General features: G+C 32.4%; 3 protein-coding genes and 2 long non-coding RNA genes across 8 annotated transcripts; 1 reads left to right on the top strand and 4 right to left on the bottom strand.

The window, feature by feature from the left end:
* Positions 1-6,757: 6,757 nt before the first annotated feature.
* On the bottom strand, positions 6,758-11,517 carry LOC140956826 (homeobox protein knotted-1-like 6). Its single transcript, XM_073413707.1, has 5 exons — positions 11,096-11,517; positions 10,682-10,807; positions 10,442-10,582; positions 7,062-7,247; positions 6,758-6,976 (listed from the first exon to the last, which is right to left on the bottom strand). The coding sequence occupies exons 1-5, from the start codon at positions 11,405-11,407 to the stop codon at positions 6,818-6,820; spliced, it is 924 nt and encodes a 307-aa protein (XP_073269808.1). The 5' UTR covers positions 11,408-11,517; the 3' UTR covers positions 6,758-6,817.
* Positions 11,518-12,217: 700 nt separating this feature from the next.
* Positions 12,218-15,296, bottom strand: LOC140957903 (protein trichome birefringence-like 2). Its single transcript, XM_073415323.1, has 5 exons — positions 14,451-15,296; positions 13,573-13,765; positions 13,294-13,484; positions 12,922-13,080; positions 12,218-12,800 (listed from the first exon to the last, which is right to left on the bottom strand). The coding sequence occupies exons 1-5, from the start codon at positions 15,191-15,193 to the stop codon at positions 12,458-12,460; spliced, it is 1,629 nt and encodes a 542-aa protein (XP_073271424.1). The 5' UTR covers positions 15,194-15,296; the 3' UTR covers positions 12,218-12,457.
* A 195-nt stretch (positions 15,297-15,491) lies between these two features.
* LOC140956880 (protein NSP-INTERACTING KINASE 3-like) lies at positions 15,492-20,049 on the bottom strand. Of its 2 annotated transcripts, none has more exons than XM_073413788.1 (12): positions 19,473-20,049; positions 19,272-19,416; positions 18,470-18,602; positions 18,281-18,352; positions 17,966-18,109; positions 17,787-17,858; positions 17,640-17,699; positions 17,452-17,549; positions 17,226-17,369; positions 16,657-16,998; positions 16,051-16,442; positions 15,492-15,963 (listed from the first exon to the last, which is right to left on the bottom strand). In XM_073413788.1, exons 2-12 carry the CDS (start codon positions 19,372-19,374, stop codon positions 15,655-15,657), a joined length of 1,869 nt encoding a protein of 622 aa, XP_073269889.1. In that variant the 5' UTR covers positions 19,375-19,416; positions 19,473-20,049; the 3' UTR covers positions 15,492-15,654. The 2 variants fall into 2 exon arrangements, with proteins under 2 accessions (XP_073269889.1, XP_073269890.1); XM_073413789.1 differs by having other exon boundaries at positions 19,690-20,049.
* Positions 20,050-21,793: 1,744 nt separating this feature from the next.
* LOC140956883 (uncharacterized) lies at positions 21,794-23,359 on the top strand. The gene is made up of 2 exons (XR_012171556.1): positions 21,794-22,667; positions 23,005-23,359. It is a non-coding gene; the product is annotated as an uncharacterized lncRNA (long non-coding RNA).
* Positions 22,167-24,110, bottom strand: LOC140956882 (uncharacterized). Of its 3 annotated transcripts, none has more exons than XR_012171555.1 (4): positions 24,054-24,110; positions 23,538-23,959; positions 23,200-23,294; positions 22,167-23,109 (listed from the first exon to the last, which is right to left on the bottom strand). It is a non-coding gene; the product is annotated as an uncharacterized lncRNA (long non-coding RNA). The 3 variants fall into 3 exon arrangements; XR_012171554.1 differs by having other exon boundaries at positions 24,048-24,102; XR_012171553.1 differs by having other exon boundaries at positions 23,538-24,099.
* Positions 24,111-24,864: the final 754 nt, after the last annotated feature.

The raw sequence follows: 24,864 nt of genomic DNA, 5'->3' as shown, positions 1-24,864 counted from the left end.
AAGCAAGCTTATAATAAAAACTCAAGAATCGATCATAACCACATGCAAAAGCAATAAATGAATATCGAATGAAGGAATCCACAAGATCAATCTAATCGAAAACTGTAATATAATAATTCATCAAAAGATAGAGGGATAACAAATTAAATAAATCAAATGGTCTTCGACACGGGACACAACGTAATGTCTCACGGTGGCTCATTCTTTATGACAAGTGACAACCCAACGAAAAGAAAGAGGGGCTGGATCTATGATATCCATATATAATAAATGCACACAAGAATATCAAAGAGAGGGATACCAATCATCATAAACTAAAAAATGTTACAATTCATGTTTTTATATTAAAAATATTAGATTAGATAGATTACATCATGTGCCATAGAAAGAGTCATTTGTTTCTTGTACGTAATTACGTACGTGTGGAAAAGGTCCAAGTCTTGTACAATCATGAATACACCAATACCCAGGAGCATCAATACTCCTCATCTTGCTGCCTTTGAACTGTCAATTGTTGCCTAAACCGATTGATGAATTTCTCGGCTCTCTCGTTGACATCTTCAACCTCCATAACAGCAAGTTCAAGCTTCTGCTCCTCCGAATTTTCAGCCATGTCTTTAATAAGCAAAATCCCATTAATATTTTTGTCTTCTTGATCCTGATCCTGATCCTGATCCTGATCCTGAAGCCCCACTGACGAGAGCCTCCTCCAGTTCTCTTCCCTTTGACGGTGGTGATGCAGACATGGACAAATATACTGGCTTGTTATCGGGCAGTAAAAGGATTTCGGCTCCGATACTTCGGGTGCCGGAAAACAATTGAAAATCGATGATATTCGTCTTTTAAAATTCTTCCACGGGCCATTATTATTATTATTTCTTCGGCTCGGGGAATATGTTGTGATTTGCATGCTAGTTTAATTTCTTACGGACGCGTCTTTTTTTTAAAAAAATAAAAAAAAATATATGTATTAGGACTTAGGAGGGTTTAGCTTCAAATTTTATGGAAGAGTAATCTTTATGATATTGTTGACATTTATAAGTTAATAATTAAATCTTTGGTCATATCTCATAAATTATAANGATAATATTAGTGTAAATTTTGACAACTCGTGTTAATTACGCATATATCACTAATTTGAAAAAAACATATTTGTTTAATAAAAAAAATATTCGAACTACTCAAATTTTTTTCATATCTTTGTTATCATAATGTTTTCTTTATTGTTTGTCATATTCTCTCAACAAATGCATATATTTTATTATAATTTTCAGTTATTAAAATTTTTTGGGTAATCAATGATCTGCAATTTTTTTATTTACAATGTTACTGGTTATTATTTTCTTTTATGTCAACTGACAATAAGTGTTACTGTATGTTTCTAATTTCCTAGCTAGTCACCTTTAATTTATTAGATATTTATATTTGATAAAGTGCATATTATTATAACAATATATTATCACATAAAAAGTACTGACGTATTAATAAATATTGGTTGAATGTTGTTATTATTATCACATAAAAAGTACTGACATACTAATAAAAAAATATTGATTGGATGTTGTTATTTATTTTTAATTTATATTGACTATAAATCATCTTTTTACTGTCTCCTATGACATATTTTTTAATATTTCATTTTAACACATAAGTATAATGAACACAATTAAATTACTAATGTCATATTGGTATTATCTTTAAAAAACAATATCTTTAATTTTATTAATTGTTTAAATATCTTCACGGGATAATTTGTGCATCTTTATTTTGAGAAAAATTAATTGCATTCATAAAGTTGAAAAGTAAATATAACTTTATAGTATAATTTATTTAATTTGGAGACTGAATTATTTGTATGAAAAACAACACTTTTTCTTCTAATTTTATTTTTTGTATAACCCAAAAGAATTAATATTTTTTCAATGTCTACATAAATATTTTTATTTATTGTTTTTCTTATCTATTTATTTTGTTATATGTGAACATATACTCTACTTCATTGTCTTAATCGATCGGTATATATCTTCACTATATAATTTGTGTATAATAAAGATGAATAATTCATTTTGTAGTTTTATATTACGTGGACTTAGGCTGATATATTAAAATGTGATATTATACATAAATATAAGAATTTTAAATTTTAATTTATTCACAATTATTTTTCATAAAAAAGACCAACTTAAAATAATGAAAATTTGGATTCATAATTATTTTAAATATGATATAAAAATAATATGTGATTTTTTTTGACCATTTAGTTGTAAATTACGGTGATAAATGCATGTAGGTGCACTATTTTATTGTGGCGATTATGACTTTCTTTAAATATCTCCCTTCTCACTCAAGGATCAAACTTTGTTTATTTCTCATTTTGATGATCGATAAATCCAATATTTCATTTAAATGTTTCTGTTAATTATACTTACATGAATTTTATTGTGTATTTCTTCAATTTGAAAAAAAATAATTATAATTCAATCTACAGTTACATCTAAAAACTGAATAATGCTTTTAAATTTAAAAATCGGGTGACATGTAAGGGACCAACATTGAACTATTTTTAAACTTTAATTAATTTAATTGACGTAAAAAAATATAAATAAAAAATCTAAATCATTGGATTAAAAATAACATATTATAATGTGAGTAGACATAAAAGTGACCAAATACCAATTTACATGATAAAAAAAAATAAATAAATCTAAATCATTGGATAAAAAATAACATATGGTAATGTGGGTAGACAACATCAAAAGCAAGCAATTAATAAGATAGACAACATTAAAAACAAGTAATTAATAAGGAGATAAATAAAAATTCAAATATAAAGTCTAATTATAAAATTTTCAGCATATGTGCTGAATTAATTAGAATTTTTTTAATATATTATGTTGATAATTGTTTTTCCGTATAAGTTAGCGATTGACTCCTTATGAACATTTTTTTAAAAAAAATTCGTGTCTTTAGTTATAGTAATGGTGTCTTATGAATACTAAATGAAACAAATTATCAAGATAAAAAAATAATCAAAAATTTCAAAAATATATGGTTATAACTTAATTAATTTGATTGACACGCTTTTCAGCTCGCTGATTTAATAGATGTTAAATCCACAATCACTGAGTTTGACAAGAATTCTTGGAGAATAAAACACAATACAATAAATTACTGGATTGTATTTTTAATGAAATTTTGTATATTTCATATATATGTGATTTATTTCATTTATAATGTTGAAATTTTATATATTATGATATAAGATTTGTTATGCATCTTAACATCGATAAATTCACTAAAAATTTATTGGTTTATATTTTAATTCTTGCTACCACATAATTTTGGTTTCGGCCCAGACTTTGTGTATTCGTTTGCTTGAATCTACTGTTCCACATTTTGTTAAGACTCATAACATGTCAAACATGGAAGTAGATATTAATTTAAAGATATGATAATATTTATTTATTGCAATAAACGTGTTTATTATTCACGATACTGATAAAAATAACTTAAAAATAATATGTTGACGAACATATTGTCAGTAATCCAAAAACACATTTCAAATGTCAACTTTGACACTCAATTTTCATTGACTACAAAAATATCTCAACAACCCACAATTTATGGACAAGATACTAACATCTCAATTTTAAAATCAAGAAGATATTCTCCTTTTTACATGAGGAATTCATAATTAAAAATCGACAATATTAGATATATAGATATTTAATATAAACCTGTGTGAGTTCATTTAGACCCACCTTTAAATGAATTGACAAAATTTAAACCCAACACTCTTAAATTATTTGACGATGTGATAATATTTATTTATTGCAATAAACGTGTTTATTATTCACGATACTGATAAAAATAACTTAAAAATAATATGTTGACGGGTCTAATCACAACGATATTTAACCGTGTTTTATTCAAATAATTTATAAATATAAAGCACAAAAAATGTTGGTTCAAATTTTTTTTATTTAAACACATAAATTCTAGCCAACTGTCACAATTAAAGAGATTTAAAAATTAGAATTTTTTTTTATAAAAATGGTATGTCACAATAAAGTTTTTAACCATATTTTATTAAAGAAATTTTTAAATATAAACTTTCGCAAATAATATTTTTTTAAAACTAATAAGTTATAGCCAAAGTAACCAAAACAATTAATGAGTACATGAGAAGAAAAAATTAATAAGACACCAAAAAAATTTATAATTCATTATGAACTATTTTTAAATTTTAATTAATTTAATTGACGTAAGAAAAGATAAATAAAAAAATTCTAAATTATTTGATTAAAAATAACATATTATAATTTGAACAGATATAAAAGAGATCAGATACTAATTTACATAATAAAAAATATTATTGGATTAAAAATAACATATGATAATGTGGGTAGACAACATTAAAAGTAAGCAATTAATAAGATTGACAACATTAAAAATAAGTAATTACTAAGGAGATAAATGAAAATTCACATATAAAGTCACATATTTATATATAAAAAATAATAGACTAATTTACATAATAAAAAATAAATAAATAATATAAATCATTGGATTAAAAATAACATGTGGTAATGTGGGTAGACAACATTAAAAGCAAGCAATTAATAAGATAGACAACATTAAAAATAAGTAATTAATAAGGAGATAAATGAAAATTCACATATAAAGTCACATATTTATATATATATATATATAATAGATAAAAATAACATATTATAATGTGAATAGATATAAAAGAGATCAAATACTAATTTACATAATAAAAAATATAATTGGATTAAAAATAACATATGATAATGTGGGTAGACAACATTAAAAGCAAACAATTAATAAGATAGACAACATTAAAAATAAGTAATTAATAAGGAGATAAATGAAAATTCACATATAAAGTCACATATTTATATATAAAAAATAATAGACTAATTTACATAATAAAAAATAAATAAAAAATCTAAATCATTAGATTAAAAATAACATGTAATGTGGGTAGACAACATTAAAAGCAAGCAATTAATAAGAAAGACAATTAAAAATAAGTAATTAATAATGAGATTAATTAAAATTCACATATAAAGTCACATATTTATATATATAATAGATATCGCATATATTACGAGATACATTTAGGAATGACCTGAATATAGGTAGTTCCAGTACGCGACCCAATCTAAACATTGGGTCGGGTAATGGGTATTCAAATTTTGTTCTCGGACATGTATGACTCGGGTTACGACGTTTAATTTTTTAATTATTTGGCAAAATACCAATTCTAAATATATACCACTTCACTCATTTCTTGAAAATTTTCTTTTACATGATATTTTATGGTTTATATATACTTTAATATCCAATTAATATTCTGTGTGATTTATATGAATTATTGGATTGCATATGATTCTTGTCTTTAATATATATTTGATTGACAATGTGTAATATATTTATTTTGGATTTTTTATTCAATTTATGTTATCAATATGCAAGTTCAAAATTAAAAATGTCAAAAAATATCATGAATATAATTATATGATGGATTTAAGAGCATCCACAATGGGTGGGTGTGATCATCAAAAAGCCTGGGATCCACTGCCACATACTCATTATAACAACATATCTATTTTACTCACATTCTTTTTAACATTCAAACTCATTATTTATGGGTCCCACAGTCCACTCAATCATTTTAAATTTTTTTCATATTAAATAAATATGTTTTAAATATATTTTACATTATTTAAATCATTATTCTAATTTTTAAAACCATCTTATTTTTAATAAAATAATTTTATTAATTTTAAAATATAATATTAATTTTTTTAAAAATATATTTATTAAATAAAGTAGGTGTTCGAAAGAAATAATTATGAAATTGAAATGAAACAATAACTTAGAACTAAACCACACTTTGATGAAATTAAAACTAACATATGAAATAATAATTCATAACCGTTGAAGGGAAAGTCAAAAATTTAAAAATTTAAAAGCAAAATTAAAATATTTCAAAACATGTGGGACCCGCGCATCAGCGACTGTTTGTGGAAAAATGTCGCAAATTAGCGACGGTATTTAAAAAACCGTCCCTAATAGAGACGATTTTTGAAAAACCGTCGCTAATTGTCGAATTTTTTTAAAAAATTAAACTGACAGAGGGAATTGAACGCCCCTTACTCTCTTACCTATAACTCGCACTCACAATGGAGAGGGGTGTTAAATGGGTGTTATAACACCTATTTAACACCCCATTGTGGGTGCCCTTAACAAGTTTGACGAGTAGAACTTGTTAACGTTGGGATATGGGTTGGGCGATTTGGATGAGACGAGTATCGATTTCTTCAAAATTGTAATAGATTAAATCACGGATCCTACGAAACTCGACCCTTTATTATCCCTAAATACATTAATATCTAGTTAGCTATAAAACCTAAACTACCAAAAATCAAAACCAAAACCGAGAAATTTACGGTCCGGTCAGTTTTTTCGGTTTAAACTGTTTAATGAACACCCCTATATATTATAGATATGACGGCTACGCATGCATGCATGCTGCACATAATTGTATAATAAGTTTCCATTTTTCTGCTGATGATATATGTTGTGTTCCTTAATTTTAATTATCGATCGAATATTTCGTATATGTTGATTTGAAGAAATTACGAGCCATTTGTTTTATGGTAGAATTCGAGGACTGTTAGGAAGACATACAAATGAAAATTTATTTATTTTATATGAGGTCGTCGTAGAGAAAAGAAAAATATATATTTTTCAAACGATGAACAATTGGTGATGAAAAAGTTGAATTTCAGGAGTCGTCCAAGAATTGTGGAGAAAGATTATCCATTAAAGCCAAGTGCGTGTTTTGGGATGGTTTCCAGTGGCGCTTCCTTTGATTTATGAACCAATTATTTATCTGCTTCTGATCTAATCCTGTCGTTTCGGCCAACCATATTTTATCTGCTTCCTGTACGTACGTATATATATTAAGTTATTAAATCAATCAAAGTATATATAAATATATATATATATATATGTATGTATGTATGTACCGTTGGGTATGGCCATCTAAAGTGATCATTCCACCATTCAAGCAAAGTTTGTGTAGCTTCCTTTGGTAGTTTACCTTTCTTCTTCTTTTTCGAAAACTCTTGTTTTAGGCTATTAATATGGCCTCCATATCTACGTAGGAGCTCGTTCTTTAGTTGTTGTGATTCTTGCATTTGATCCATCGATTCCTCNGCCATATATGCATGACATGACGAGCATACTGGCTAGCTATATATGTTTCGTAAATGGGAAAATTAATTACCTTACCAGTCCCAATACGTTAATCAGAAAGAAATTAATATCACAAGCGGATCGGAGGGCGGCCATTCAAATTAGTAGGTCAACTGTGTCTGTATTTTTTCATTATGGTCAATTTCAAATTATTGGTCGAAACAAAACAAATAATAATTAATATGGCTATTATTAATGGCAGACATGGAAAATAATAATAATAATAATAATAATAATAATAATATGCTGGCGAGTGTGCGCGTGTGCATGTGAATGAGTGGGCCGATCCGCAGCGCAAACCCCGGGCGTCCATGTGAAACCCCTTGTTTTCCCATGCCCCTTTGTCCACCAAAATATCTATCCGTGACCATAAATTAATATATATAATCTAATAATATTAATGGTAAATAAACTACCTTGTAACATAATAGTAATACTACCGACCAAAGAGTGGTCCAAAACAAAACATGCATCTGATCATACCCGCCGAGTTCTTGCCGCACTTTTACCAGTGGTTATATATATAAATGTCTCGAAAAACGATACAAAAATCAGACGCCATCTAATTAAACCGATCGAAGCTAACAAAATGTAAAAACAGACGTTGCATACAAACTCCATCGATGAGGCCAAATTCAGTCAAAGTGGGGCACAGAAACGGAGACAGCATCTTGCACTTTTACATTCAATGCATGTGATAATATGCTTACACTTTTTCTAATCCAAGCTAGCTAGGATATATAATTTAATAATTAAATCCAGGAAAACATCTAAAAGTTGAATCGTACTTTGCTGTTTTAATTTAATTTTGTATGAAATTACATGGTATACTTCAGATATGATAGATATATCGCAAGCAACATGAGGGATCCATGTGGCCACATCGATCACACCTTTAGATATGGAGACAACACCAGCTTTCCTTAGATGGACAAGTCTCAAATGTACGTCGCAGTTTTCCAGCTTATACTCACATTTATTAAATACTTGAACCGAGTGACGATCGATTTAACACCCCACCAGATCCCACATATTTATCACTTGTTTATTTAAATATATATCAAAGATAACATAAATATATCTTATCAGATACAGAAAATAGAAGTTCCACTTAAAACAACTTCATGCCTAGATCTGACGATAGATAACCATAGATAAGAAAGCAAAATAATTAGAGCAAAGTGAAGAATATCTGGCTAGCAGAGTAAAAAAAAAAAATCACCAAAAGATGGAAGTTTTTATCTCTCGGAAGTTTAATTTCATCTTGATTCCCAAGTGCAGGTTTGTTTTATCCGTGATTACCAAATAAATTATCTTTTCTTTTTAATGGTAAGTGCATGTCAACATGACAGGCATCCCAGTACTCACAGAAAAGACAATTTTAACTGTCCCCCAATTAGCAATCAGACACTTTCCCATGCCCATTTCATGCACGCACACTGAGCATTCATTTTTCTAATAATTAATTTATACAATTGTAGTATACGATTTTCAGGTCAATATATATATATCTACACTCCTCAAAAAAACTTTTGAAAAATTATAAGTTCTACAAGATAATCCACAAGCTAAAAAAGTTGAAGGTAAGAAGCATTCAGTTCACTAGTTCAGTGTAAAAGTCAGCTACATGTCCAATTATGGAAGAATGGTAAATATACAAATTAACTACACGCGAAAACTATACCCAGAGAAGTATATACACTAAAAGAATGCAGCAAACACGACAAACAATGGTTCATTGAATAAAAAAATGACTATTTCATCAAATATATGAAGGGTTATGAAGTTTACATCCTACTGACTTATAACTCATCTGGTTTCAGGTTAATTTCTATGAATGAGATCAACGATAACATTGTAGACTTGTAGTAAAAAGAGTTAGCAATTATCGATGATTCGTTGATGGAAAAAGATGGTACCAAGAGAACTATATACACATTTTGGCCATGATATCTAAGTTTATTTTAACGTGATCTGGAGGAAATTAAGGACACCTTGAGCGAAATATGGCCAGGAAGCATAAGCGATACCTATATATTAAGCTCTCCATCTTTAAAATGTCTATAATAACGCCGTAATTAACTACCCAATATTAGAAGGACCGAGTTTAGAAAATAAATATCAAAATAAAGAAGCCCATTTCTAAAATTGGGTCAAAGTTCGAAATCTATTCAATATGGAATTCCATCTAAACAAAAAAAAAAGGGAAAATAATTAACAAGCTGCAACTTTGTACATTTCCAATCCAATGCTGCAACATGCTATGATCGAAACCACATGTTTCAACTAGTGAAATCTCTCAAATTCATTTCAAGGATTCTCATTCAAATTTTGTACAAACAGAATAATTTCTTTGGTACCAAATTTGTTAATGATCTACGAAAAGCAAACTAAGGTTATGATCAGCAACTTTCAGTTACTGTTTGTCCCGAGGAAAACTACTTTCAGTGATGTCATGATCTGTTCTCTGACAGAATCTGAACGATTTTGTTCTATCACAAGCTTTGATTCAATCCCACGCCAACTAAACATGAAGGTAGAAAACGGAAAACAAAAAAGAAAACGAACCCCTTTTATAAGAAAAACACACTTAACTAAAAACACAGGTAAAGAGTTTAATACTGTTCCAAATTTTTACTTGCAGCAGATAACCTTGACTTTTTATTTAAGGTTTTCTCTGTGCTGTGCAAAGAGGAAAGAGAACAACACAGGCCTTAGTCAAAGCCTTCTTAAGTACATGAAAATATAGCATAGATATCTACACCCACAAAACTCGAGCAGATCTACAACGATAAAAATAAGTCTCCATCTCTCAATGATAGGCACCTTTTTTTTTTATTATTATTATTATTTTTAGGGTTTTGTTCAGTTACTGTCGATTCAGGCTGAGCCTTCAAGAAGACATTATACTCTCTGTAAAATTTTAATCAGAATTCTTTTTCGGACAAGAACATGTGTATATGCATGAAATAATGAATGAAATGTTGATTTAAGACACTTGGTCAAGATTTTACTTGTAACCACTCATTATTGATATTGTCCATTTTCAGAGATGGGACAACGACATACAGAGACAGTCGTGTCTTCCAAAAGAACACAAGCATTTATTCCTATAGATACGTATATAAATGGCGAACCAGGAAGTAAGAACAAGAAAATTTATTGAATATATGAACCAACCTTTACAAAGATTGCTGAGCTGGGTTTCAATCTTGTATAGAAAAGTCGTTGTTTCATCGTAAGGCCTTGACAGATCCGTTTTGTACTTCGCCAAAACATGACAGTACGTTTCCTTTACATGTAACAAAATTAAAACAAGAAAATTCAAGATAGATTGAATTGAATAATATGTTTGATTATGTGATTGAGAGAGAGGAAGAGATAGGGAGACCATAAACTCATCGAGTTCGGGATCAACTCCGATGCTCATCGAAACTGCCTCGCCTTGTTTAGATAATAAGTCTTTCTCTCTCCGGATTTCTTCTAGAAAACACGCTATCTCCGGGGGTGCTCCAACCTGATAAAAACGCAAATTATTAAACAAGCAGCAGCTAAATAATAGAAAAACAGTTAGTTGACAAGAACTTTTCTTTACCACAGCTAAATATCGAAGACCCTTTATTTGACATTAAAGCAGAAACATCCCACAAAATGGGACTTATTCATAATGCATGAAGTAGCAAATGGGACGGGTCATAATTCAGAAGTAAGTAACTATGTAATATATTGGTATCTGCTAGTTGAGTCAAATTAAGAAAAGATTAAATTTCTTCAAAGAAACTCGGATGAATATCCAAAATCAAACCTTTTGGCAGTCAATATAAGCGTCTAGCAATTTCGGGTACGAAGGATGCAAAGCGATCTTGGCCTTGATCACATTGGAAGCGTGTTCATCTTCATCTCCTTTTTTACGAATTTTCAGATCGCCTGAAGTTAATTCCGACGACGCCACCACAGAACACGATCCAAACACTGGATTCCGATGAAAAACTTCGCCGGAGGCGATCAAAGAATTGTAGCCGTAGCCGTACGGCTGAAACGCAGCTGTAATCATCAGATTTTCGGGGGACATGAGCGCCTCATCATCAGCTGAATGAAGTCCATACACGTCTTCCATTGAAAAAAGAATGAAGAATTTGAGTCAAATTAAGACATGAGCAGAAGAAGACAGACAGACGTAGAAAGTTGTAAGTGTAGAGTATTAGAGCATGTGTTTTTGTGGGTATAACATTTTATTTTTATTGGATAAAAGCATATGAGTCAACACTGATTTATTTGGACTCCAACATTATTGATTCTTGACCAAATATCAACAAAAACACCATTTTATTTCAAGGGAATGGACCATGACGGCATGACCATTCACCATGGACTATAACTTTTCTCGTAATAATGATATATAAATTACAATAAACTCTTGGAGTGAATCGAACAAAGTAAGTTATATTACCAATAATTAAAGTAAAAGATCCAAGGTATGGAAGACTCATGGGCATGCATACGTAGCTAGCTAGCTTAACTAAGGATGCCTGAAAAGTTCACCATGTTTCTTTAATTAAGTAAAATATGTGTTATTATTATTATTATTATAATGTGAGAGAAAATAAAACTAAATTGAGTGGGTAAAGGTATAATGAGTATTATTATGACTAATATAATTTCTAGTGTTTAAAAACGGGAAAAAATGAGAAATTTTTTTTTTATAATGAGTATTATTATGACTAATATAATTTCTAGTGTTTAAAAACGGGAAAAAATGAGAAAGCGATAGATATTGTTTTTTTAGCCATAAAGTCGTGCGTAAGTGGTGACTAATGATGGAAAATTAAGCAAGTGGCAATTCTTCCATTTAAATGATTTTGACAAGTCAGTCATAGAAAGCGCATTTCTCATTGCTTTGAATTTGATTTGCGATTAGCATGAAGTATAAAAACAGAAGCACGACTCATCCAAGATTTCTGATATTCAAGCAAAGTTTTTTGGTTGATTCCCAACCCAATCAACAGGCCACTGAAGAAAGAATACCTATCGCTACATGGTATACATTAACAAATATGAGCACAAATTCATATACAGAGAGACCTGGAATACCTTGCATCCCACCATATCACAACAAGAAAAGAAGAAAACGGGAGGAAAGATGCTGCATATGTTGTCTTGTCGCAATTCAGTCCCTCCAAGATCCTTTTCCACTTTTGAAGAGAGACACGTAAAGCAACTCGTTCCATGTATCTGGTACTCCAGGCAAGCACCAATGACTGCAATCTTGTGCGTGCACAGCCGCAGTATATTGTTGCCCTGCCTGATAATCTGGCCTATAAATGGACGGATGGCCATCTTTTCTATAATATGTGAGACGGCTTATGTTTAAATAAATCACTGGAGTTTTCATATCCTCAAGTGTACGCTCGAAAACTTTCATCTTTGCAGGATACTTTGCTAAGTGAGCTTTCTCGAAGATCGGTTCAATTTCTTTATGGCACAGACCTCCCGAGTTCCATGGTCCACCTCTGCACGCAATCAGATACTAGAAGTTTGTGATACCCATTGCCACGGAAATTAACAACAAAGGAGTGTTCAACTACGATATCCTTCTAACTCATTTGACATTTAATTAGTTAATGATCACACCTGAAATGCGTGGCTGAGAATCCCCGGAAAAGTATTTGAGTTCTCCTTTCGTCAATATTGCTATCCACCCAATGAGCCCAAGTGACAAGTGCCCGCTTGTACGCTTCCATAACTTTAAGTCTTGGATACACATAAGTACCTTCCTGATAATAGTTTTCCCTGTAAAATCACAATTTTACCAAGTTAGACCGCATTTCATTTAAATTGCCGTCACCTTGACTCTTCATCCTTGACCAAATTTGCATTTTTCTCCACTGGTTTTTTCCTGTAAGCACAATGTTGGTCCATTTATTTTTGCCGTGAACATGAGTTTGCATACCAAATTCGTAGCCGATGAAGCAGGCATCATTTTATCGTAACAGCAATACTCACCCATGGGATGTTTTCTCATGGGTCCACCAGTGTCCGGTATTAAATACTATTACATCCGCGTCACGATACATGGCAGTAGTCGCGTCCATCAAATCCAATCTTAGTGTCTCAAATGAAACGTTTTTGCCATTGAAAGTTGATTCCTTCACAAAAAAAGGAGAACTGACAAAGTCTACCGAGCAATTATAATCCTGCAAAAGCAACCATGGCATGACGCATCGTTGGAGAAATTCCAGCAATATTTTGGTATCAGTTTGAGTGGTTTTAGAGTACAATTACCTCAAATCTGAATGCATAGAAACCCTTTTTCTTGAATTCACTCCTCCCAGATATCTCATAAACTCGTTTTTTGTCCGAGATACTATGGCGAAGAAGGCAAACAAGGGACTCCCACATGTTCCTATTCAGTGAATCTCCAACAAATACTAACTTTTTCCCTCTAAGTCTCTCCAAAAATTCAGTCGCATTAAAGCTGAGATACCATTGTGAATAACAAAACACAAACACCATTAGCTGGGACGGTCTGCTAAGACGCAAATGTAATCAATCTCAGTATTCTAACACCATAACCAGCCAAGTACCAGGTAAACCAGGTAGAAAACATGCCAGTGTTGATTTCATTCTCAAATGCTTGAGAGCTAGATGACATGAATAACTACTAAGGTTATCTCATCAAATATTCACACTATGCAAAGAATTCTTCATTTGATAATTTGGAGTTGCTATTTAGCAGACAATATGCCGACGTTTTCTACTTACACAAATTTCTAAATAACAATGACAAAATAAAAAGACTATCCAACAAAAACAAAACATAGACAACAATGATTAATAGATCCAATAAGAGTGCATGCTTATTGATGTATAAACGACTAATATTTGAAGCAGATGCATATGAAGGCTCTACCAATTTTAAAAAGTAGTCTTCAATAATTGTTTATTAATGCAAATAATGTGAACTGTAATTAGGTGCATTACCAGAAAATGCGTAACAACTAAAACAGATAAAGATAAAAACTACGTCATTCACATCCAAATTACAACACAGATTAAGCCGTACCTCAGGTTCGACAAATCAATTTAATGACACAGTAATCAGGATGGTTTCCATATTATCTATGACTACGAGCAAAATCAACAAGATAAAAAAATCTTACGTGGGGATGTCACAACCATATGGCTGCCATTTCCATTTCACAAACATATCGTCTGGCCTACCGTTAACGAGACAGTCGAAATCCTTATCAACATAGGGGCAAGAACCTGGGGTATAGTAAGGCTTTTTATCATCCCTCATCCATCTACCATTAAAGATGTCACATTCCTTATAAGAACTGATATTTGAATTCAGATATCCAATTTTATCTTCCGAGGCTTCATTTTTTAGCCCATTTTTATTGTGTTCTTCCACAGAGTTAACATGAGAATTCTCACCAGAATCTTCCCCCTGGAGAGTATTTTCCTTAACATTGATACTTTCATTCTTCCCCGAGGAATCCACCAAATAGCTAACGATTGAATTTTTATGAGACTGCGACCCATCTCTTCCTCTCTCTTCTCCCACAACAAAGCTCCCATTTTTAAAATTCCGAGACTCAGGATCACTCATTTCTTCGAGGGTTTCATTCAAAGCAACAGGATGGTGCGAATCCCGCACAATACTAGTATCGTTGAGAGTAGAAGAAAAGGTAGAAGTGCTTGAAAATGAAAAGGGCCAAGAAAGAAAGGTGCTATTGCTGCGGGAACCGAAACGATGCAACCCTTGAAATAGAGGAGTCTTAAAGGAGATATCGAATAGTACTACACTCAAAACTACGAAAGACAAACCGATGCCCAGACCAAAGGGAGACACTCTCTTTCTTCTTTGATATGAGAATGTGAGGTTCTTCAAGTCCACCATTTTTACGCCAACGGTGCGACAAAGGCATGCAATTTGAGCTGAGTTGATTGCTTGAGTTTATGTCATGTATATGTATGTATGTATGTACTGGCCTGGGTTTAAAGTTGCGTCCCTGCTTCAAAAATCATTCCGATATCGTCCCTGCTTCAAAAATCATTCCGAAATCGTCCCTGGTTCAAAAATCATTCCGAAATTGTGGACCTTCTATTTAAATATAATTTGAACTCTCACAGTCCGTCAGTATTAAACTAATAATTAATAAATGAAAGGATTTTCTCCAAAGTTTGTATAATAAATAAATAAATAAATAAATCTACATAGCAGCCGACGCCGAGAATAAATGGTGGACTGAAATGTGATCCAAAAGACCGAGTGAGTTTGTATGCTTTGGATCTAATTAGTACTGATGGATGGAATGGATGGAAGTCACAAATAAAATAAAAAAAAAAAAAAGAAAGCTATTATCTTGGGCCAGAGAGCTCCATTGCCTCAACCACCAGCGACGATTCTTCTACGAAATCCGAATATCTTTTCGAATGTTTCTCATATCTTGGAGCCTCCATGCTCCGGGATTGCTCCCATTTCTCTGCTAGCCCGTCGCCTTCCAACATCCTCAATACCTCAGACATTTTTGGACGATGAGACGGATTAAAATGTGTACTGAGAAGTGACACTTGCACCATCTCTTCTAACTCCATTCTATCATATTCATTCTTCAACTCTCTGTCCACCAGAAGATTCAGTTTACCATCTTCATGAAGCTTCTTCACCTAAACCGTTACACCCAAAAACCATTCTTTCGTTCATATTTTTCATTAAAAACAAGACGTAATTAAAGAAATGAGCTAGGGAGTTACCCAGTCGAGCATCACGGCCTTTTGGTTGCCCCCCCGCCCAAAGTCTACCGCTTTCTGCCCTGTAATCAACTCCAGAAGTAAGATACCGAACCCAAATACGTCTGTTTTTTCTGATGATTGACCCGTTGATAAATATTCCGGAGCAATGTGACCAACAGTGCCTCGAACTGCTGTTGTAACGTGGGAATCTCGGTGATCCAGAAGCTTCGCCAATCCAAAGTCTCCGACAACTGCCTCAAAGTCCTCATCTAACAAGATATTGGCAGCTTTGACGTCACGGTGAATAATTTTGGGGTCGCATTGCTCATGTAGATACACTAGCCCCCTAGCTATACCCAATGCTATTCTTTTCCTTCTGGACCAGTCCAAAACCGGCCTGCCATTTACATGATCTGAAAAGATGATCGAATACAATGTTCATCAGCCCCAAAAACTGCAGCAGGCCACCTCCTTGATAGAAATATTTTCAAGGCTTTTTGTGGCTTTCTCAAACTGAAAATCCTCCCCTAATCTCCTTAACGAATTCCTAGCTCCAGCCATGTCTTGAATACAATCAAGATTGATTACCTTCAAAACAACAGCAGAACAGAATATATAAGTACGTACCTTTCAGTCTAGAGGCGACTGAACCATTTGGCATATATGGGTAAATGAGAAGACGTTCGTTTTCAGTCGAGCAGAATCCCCAGAGATGGAGAAGATTTCTGTGGACAGCCAGACTGATCAGCTCTACTTCTGTCTGGAACTGAATTTCACCGCCAACTGCATTGTAATCTTTTAACCTTTTCACAGCAACTACAGTCCCGTTGCTTAAACGTCCCTTGTAAACAATGCCAAATCCTCCCTTTCCTAATATATTCTTTGAATTGAAATGATCAGTGGCAGCTCGGAGTTCCTTGAAGGTATACCTTCTCAGATGGCCTAAACGTACCTCTGGATCGTATTGATCTGACAAACAAAAGATGGCCAAGAATCAAGCAGGGAGAAAGAATGATTGTGTAGCATATGCATAATCGTGCCAATGTTTATTGTTTAACTTGTCAAGAAAAAAAGAACACACTATCCATATACCTGATAATTCGATCCCTCTAATTTTCAACGTCAAAATCTAGTGACAGAATTGATAAAGATTAAAAGATAAAGTCAGCGCACCAAGATTCAATAACATAACTGACCATTAACATCAAAGAAGATCTGCTGATTGCGCCTGTATCGCCACCAAAGGAGCAAGCCAACGACTATTATGATTAGAAAGGCAGCACTAAAGCTAGCTCCAAAAGCAATGGCGACGTGATGTTTTGCTCCAGATTTTGAATACCCTGCCAAGAATAATTAGATTATGGTAACAGCAATGAAGATTAAATGTACTGAAAGTCGGGTGGAGAATGAAGTCATGTTTACCTTTTCCATTATCAGGTGGGAAGGACAGTGGCTCTGGGTAGACAACAGAACAATTGTATTGAGAAGCTTGCCCACAAATTAAAGGATTTCCAACAATTCTGGGAGCCAATCATCGCAATACAATTAGCTGAGTAAAGAATTTCTACTACAAGTAATAGATTATTCTTGAAAGAGAGAGGGCAACTAACTTGAATGTTCGAGCGGAAACTTTAGGCAAGGAGCCACTAAGATTATTGTAAGAAAGGTCCCTGCAGTAAGGAAGAAATCACGTTCTTATTATATTATCCGTGTCGATTTGAGAACCACTGAGAGCAAAGAAAAGAATTACGACATACACAAGAGTGAGGCCTTCAACTTTGGAAAGAGAACCGGGAATCGGACCAGTAAGGCTGTTGTTGTTAAGCCGCCTGTCTTGCTCAAATCAATGGAAGAAACAGGTGTCATTAAAAAGCGAACAAGGATGGCAAAATGAGAAACTCTGAAAGTTAATATCAGCAAGTCCCAAAAAACTCACAGATAATTTAAGTTCTTCAGATCCCCAACAGCTTCAGGAATTTCATTGGTAAGCTTGTTGTTTGAGAGATCGAGAGTCTCAAGCTTTTCTAACTTCACAATGGAAGTAGGAATGAAACCAGAAATTTCATTGTTCTGTAGCAATCTACATACGAATGAAAAAACATTGTTCGAGATTAAATTAAAAATGGGTACTCAACTCAGCAATAACATAAAGAAAATCTCAAAACTAACAGTAAAAGAAAAGCATACAGAACAATTTCAAATCTATGTGTATGTGTGTGTGTGTGTGTGTATAAACAATAGAATAACTCACATAGACTGCAAGTTCGTGAGGTTTCCGATCCCAGGTGATATGGTTCCGGACAAGCTCAGGCTCGGCAGTCCTCTAATAAGAAGTAAAAATTACCGCAATAAATCAGTAACATACAGATTCAAGATTTAAGCCTTTAGTAGAGAGTTTTGTTGAATTTTTGGCGTTAAGAAGTCACGTTAGGTGCCTTACAAAGCAGAAACATAGCCATCTGGTGAACAAGTGATCATCCTCCAACTACAAGGATCTACAGAATTAGCATCCCAATTTTCCAGGACATTATATGGATCATGCAAGTCACTTTTTATGGCGATTAAAGCTACAACTGCATCAATTTCAACAGAAAAATCATTTGTCAAGATATAATACACCTTTGAATAGATATTAGTCATAATCAAAACCATTAGCAGGGTCTCGCACAGCCCAACTTGCAAGCCATATATGTTCACAAATGAAAACAGTGGCAGAATCTGCATAGATTTCCAGTACCAATTTGTGGACTGTAAGTCCTTAAAATTATTAATGTGACAACTATGTCAGCCAGTTTAGAGGAACAATTCTGATAAAACTACCACACTTCTCAAGATCCACGATGGAAGAATATTAGTAATATATATATTTTTTAATTTCAGCATAACCCCAACACTGGAGGCAGGTTGCAGCAGCATAAATCTTGATAATGAACATAGATATATCAGGCTAATACAAAAACTAAATGCCAAGGGCAGAGTTTCTAAACCATGAAAAGAAAGAAGCAAAGTTCGACCCTAATTAAAAGAAAGCACAAGCTAACGGAGACACTGAACTTGAATATGATCAAAATTAGCAAATACAAGGAAGAATAGAAAACATCAATAAATAAGACTAAAAGCTTAGGACTCCATAAAAATTAAAATTCAATCACCATCATCCATGCAAGAAAATCAAAAGAAAAAGAATTTTTCCCACAGCGTTACAAATAGAGATGTAATTTTCAGAGTGAAAAAACGTTTACCTTCAAAATTGACTCCAGTTGGAGATAAAGTTGAATAAGAACTCCCAATAAATGCTAAAACCATTAATCCCAGTTTCCAGAAAAGAAACTTCTCTTTCTCCATGTTACGATCTGATGAAAAGTCCCTCCACAAAATTCACCTTCTCTGAAAAAATTTATTACGCTCAACAGGATAAGCCATTCCCAACCTCAGTAGATCACCTTATTCTCCTAACAACTCAGACCATAAAATGAGCCCTCAACATCAGAACCCCACAAAGCATTTCCACCTTCACCATGTATAAAAAAGCTCCTTTTACATTTCGAGCCCCAAAAGAATTTCAAGTTTTCTCTTTTGAGAGCCAAGAATCAACCACTTCGGAAAAAACAAAACTTACGTAGTAAAGCTATAATCTTGAACAAAAACAGAGCCTCATACCAAGTAGGAAATATTTTGAGCGGAGTAGAATGAAGGGTATTTTCTGGAGAAAGCAAAACCAGAGGGTAGACCAGATATCTTAGAGCCTTGAGATCTACGAATGTTAGCGTGTGAATTGAATGTAGTTGAAACTTGAGACTGCTCCCCACAAAATTCAATCTGCCCTGGACTAATAATCATCAGTTACTATCCGCTCGAGATTTGAATCACAGTTGCTCACTCTATGCGGTTAAAATCATCAAACAACAGCGCGGGCATTTTACAGCTTAGCAGAAAGATACAAACACAATGCAAGAAGAATCCAATACACAAGAGGCCAAAGGGAGCTCAGAATGCAGATGTGGCGACTGTTTAATAATAATAATAAGACAATGGGAAAAAAGATTATTCTATTTAGCAAGTATATTATTGTATTAGTAGTGGTTTTTTTCAAAGAAAAAAAATTGGAAAATGGGAAAAAGGTAGTTGTAATTTTGGGAAAACAAAAATAATAAAATAAAGAAAGGTTTTGAAATGGAGTGAAGGGATGTGTGATTGATTCAGAGAGAACAATAGCATGTCTCTCAGGCAAAAGCAAACAAATATTTGCAGGTAAGTTTTTGGCAGATCACGTGCTTGCCTTTGTCCTCGTCCAACTTTCTTGCCTTTTGACTGATTTTATTAATTAAAAATTCATTTTATTCTGTTATAATATTATTGTTATAAAAAGTTTAGCAGACAGATATTCGAAACTAAAATTGAAAGATTTACAGTTATTTTTAGTGGGTTAATCAATCGTAAACATTTAAAACAGTAGCAGCTGATTGATTGTTTGCCACACCAAAAAGCATAGTAGTTGTGGAGTTTGGTAGAGATGAGGACATAATATGTATATATTATACTTGTAATGAGTACGTTGGTATACTTGATACTTCAGCTGTTCCCACCTTGGTTTTTTTTATTTTATTTAAATAATAATAAAGATAGTTCCCAACTTAAAAAAAAATGTATAAATTAATTTATAATTTTCACAGTAATTATTATGTTCAATGGAAGGTACCTTAACGTGCTCAATTGAAAAACCCGAGAGTATTTTTGTCGCATTGAAAAAGCTGAATATTCTCTAGCCCACAACTTTCTCAATTATTATTATTCAAAAGAAATTCCCATTTCATTTCCCAACATATAATAATCATAGTACGAGAGAGTTTGGGCAAACTTTTATTTAATTTGGATATATTGTTGGATTCACTCACAAGCATATATAATATATAGTTTCTATATATGTTCTTCAGTATTCAATTTTCTAAATTTAGAAAATACCTATATAAAAACAAAAGCAAACACATACTTGAATTGTTTCTCAATATATATTTGTAAAAATTATAAAGAAAACCAGGCATCCCCTAAATTAGTTAACTGAGTTTAAATTCCAAAATCCATCCTTCCAGATATGGGTGCATTACATGGTTCATTGATAAAAGTAAATTAAAAAATTTTGTAAACTTCATTCTTAGTTAGGTTTTAAAAAAATAAAACCATCTGAATTCCAAACTCATCTAATTGTCGGGGAAACATTATATATAATAATTTTGATGTGGCCACTTCTTGCATGCTACGGAATATTATTTATTTCTAAACCTCGAGAATCATTACAACACACACGCTAATTGGTGTTGATAGGTTATCATGATGAATTACTAATACAAAAGTTTCAAGAGGCATATCCAATCCAATCCAATCCAATTTAGGTATATTTATAACGTATTTTTTTAAGCAAAACATAAACTTCTACACACATTATTCTGAATGATACTTAAAAGTGGACATTATACCCAGCATGCATGGTAATTGTTAAATTAAACTAATTAAATACTCGCAAATCTTGGGGCCTTCTCCTTTTCTAAATGATTGAAACAAGTGTGGGTTCTCTGTCTCTCTCTCTATATCTGAGAAGATTGATTTGATCAAACATTTTCTTAAAAAAATAATCTCTCCGAATATATATATATGAAATATACTATAGAAGATCTTTTTTAAAAATAATGATTGACTGAGGTTACATTACAAAATACCCCTTCTCTCTCTATGAGACAACATTAATGATTTTTTTTAAAATAAAAAATAATAAAACATTCATTAAGGTTCTTGATTAAAGTCTCGAATTACAATATTGGAGAACCAAATAGGTAAGAAAATCAAAACAACGTAATAAGATGAATAAATCTACTGTAGGTGCGAGGCAGGAAAAATCAAGTTGAATAGGTCCACATTAACATATATCTGGACTGGACTCTTCCTTGAACCAAACAAGAGAAGAGAGCCTAGGCCCTTGTTGTGCGGTCTTTAGCTAAAATTTATGAGCGGGGGTTCAAAGTCACGCCTTTTGGGGAGTGGTTTTCTCTGTTCTTTTCAAAGGCCTTTCTTGATTTTCATTTGAAGTAAAATACCCTCAAGCGGATGCAATTCATAATATAAAATACCATTGTATGCTAAAATTGATCATCAATCTGCTACCTTGATTAGCTCTTGGAATTTCCTGTTTTTAGCTACTTTTAATAAATTGACATTAAATTGCTACTTCCATAGAATTTACGGTAAAAAGAAAATGTTTCCTGTTTTGCCCGATAGTGACTCACAGCTAGCGGCATTTGTCGTCCTTCAAGTAACACACTAGAAAAAAAATAAGAATAGCTGAAAATACTTCAATGAAATACATACATTGCAATAGCATCATCAACATCTTGGTTCAATTTTCAGCAGTGGCATCGTGAGGTTGTTCATTAGGTTCCTAGATTCTCCGTCTATTCTCAACACATGCAGATAGTTTTGGATGAACCAGTTTCTCCATGCCCAATGATTGGTTGTCGTACGTAAAAGAAAGAAGACATGAAATGTGGATCTACAATGCTAAAACATCACAAGAAGATGGTATATTACCTTATTCAGTTTCTCCCTCACCAACTACACTGTTCGATTCATAGATTCCAAGGTAAAATGTTCCTATCATCAAGTGATAGGTTAGACCGGTATTTCAATCAAGAGATGACATGACATAATTGAAATATAGGAGTGAATGTTGTGTCAACACACTATCCATATGCTACAGTTAGGGCATGGAAAGAGTTTCACACTGAAATTTGAAGTAACTAGAATGGTGCAAAGATCTTGATATTGGTATGGTAACAGCGTAAGTGATACCTCTGCGATAGAGGCACATAGTATTGAAAGAGGCAAATATGTATCAAAACCCAGAAACAGTTTTGGTTAGTAATGAAATTGAAAACCATAAAAATTTCCCCGAAATATTCATTATATTGGTGTCAGCTAGAAAAGTACCTTTGAGCTAAGAATGATGTTTGTGGAATGAATCCTTCGGCACTGGATCAGAAACTGACAATTGCTTGCTCATAAAATCTGAAGAGCCTTTCAAGTTTCTAGCTGATTCAAAAGAGTATATAAAACTATAAAAAAATCCACCACAATAAGAAATCTTAAACTCTATTCTATCTAATGTTACTATAGACTTACGTTTCAATGGTCACTTCCCTTCTCCTTCCTTCTAATTTCTCTCTTGTATCAAGGAGGCTCTCACAATGAGGCCATCCAACTTCCTTTTGGCAAATCTATTTCGAAATCGAGTGTATCAATGAATGTACAAATTAAAGCATCTATGTGACTAATGTCAATTTTTTTTTAAAAAAAAACTTCATGGGGAACTAGTTCTTATGGTGACAAATCCAAATATTTCATTTACATGGATGCCATATGACACATTTTCTTCCTTAAACTCATCAAACATAAAGATTCACAGGCATACAAAATGAATATTCAAGGATGGGAGAGAAGTACTTATTAGTTAAAATCACCTGTCGTTGTTGATGTGACGAAACATAATCCAGTAAACATCGGTAAATGGCACACATTCATCACCATCCATTGGCTAACGGCTTGCATCTAAGCATCACTTTCCGAAACCATCAAAATCGTAAAAAATTCAGTAGTGATAATAGAATTACGTACTCCACTCTAAATTGCTATATTCTCATGAATTTTTTCTTTAAATGATAAAATTTATGCAGCGCAAAAAATACGAAATTTTTCATTGGACAAATAAATGGTGACGATAAGCCCAGTTGAGAAAGGGTCCAAGTTTGAATTTTTTTTCCACCATTTATACATATATAAATATTTAATAAACACTCGCTCCTCAACTTCACCATATATAGATAATAATCCCATCAACTCATCGCCGCAGCCAAGCTCCGCAACGTTTCTCACAATCAAATATCTGCACAGAAAAAATTTCAATACCATTCATTCTTGTTTTGAAGGGAAAAGTAAACACAAACTTGGATTAATCACAAGTCAGTATATACTCGAACCGCGGGAGTATTTACGCATTTTCCAGAGAAGAGGATAGATCGATCAATCAAGCAATCAATCAATTTCCTTTGTAAATCTGAGAATCGAGTTATGGGCTTATTGAACCAGTTTGCTGAATTTGTCAAGGGCCTCCTCAGTATTGGGCCCAAAATTATGCTACTACAATTTTATTTTATTTTTTGAAAAAAAATCTATATATTTTTATTTGAATATAGATTTCGGTGAAAAATTTACAGTATTATATAGTGATTTTTTTAATGAGTAGTAATATGATAAGATTTGGATAATAGTGATATCGTTTTGTGTGGTAATAAATGTATGATAATAAATTTGTTCTTTAATATTTCATATTAAAAGAAATAAGATGATACTTGATTTTAAATAATAATAAAAAAATAGCATGATATCTAAGTTAGTTAGTATGCTATAATAATAACACAAAAACTTTTGTAAGATAGTTTCACGAGTTAATTTTGTGAGACATATCTCCTATTTGAGCCATCATTAAAAAATATTATTTTTTATACCACAAGTATTACTTATGATTGTAAATATGAACAATGTTAACTCGTCTCACGGATAAAAATCTGTATAACCGTATCACAAGAGACCTACTAAATAATAATTTTCATGTGTTACATGCAGATATGTGATATTTTTTTGGTTAATTTTGATTTAATTGTTTATAATGACTTCAAAACTAGTTAGTTTAGGTGATAGATGGACATTATCTGTATACAAATGAGGTATGCCACCATATTATAGCAGCAAAAGCTCTAAAGTTTAAAAGAGTTAGCTAGGTTGCGACGT

This window comes from Primulina huaijiensis, chromosome 14, assembly GCF_012295235.1.
Source record: "Primulina huaijiensis isolate GDHJ02 chromosome 14, ASM1229523v2, whole genome shotgun sequence".
In the NCBI taxonomy this organism is placed as follows: Eukaryota; Viridiplantae; Streptophyta; class Magnoliopsida; order Lamiales; family Gesneriaceae; genus Primulina; species Primulina huaijiensis.
This window is presented reverse-complemented; position numbering and strand designations above follow the sequence as displayed.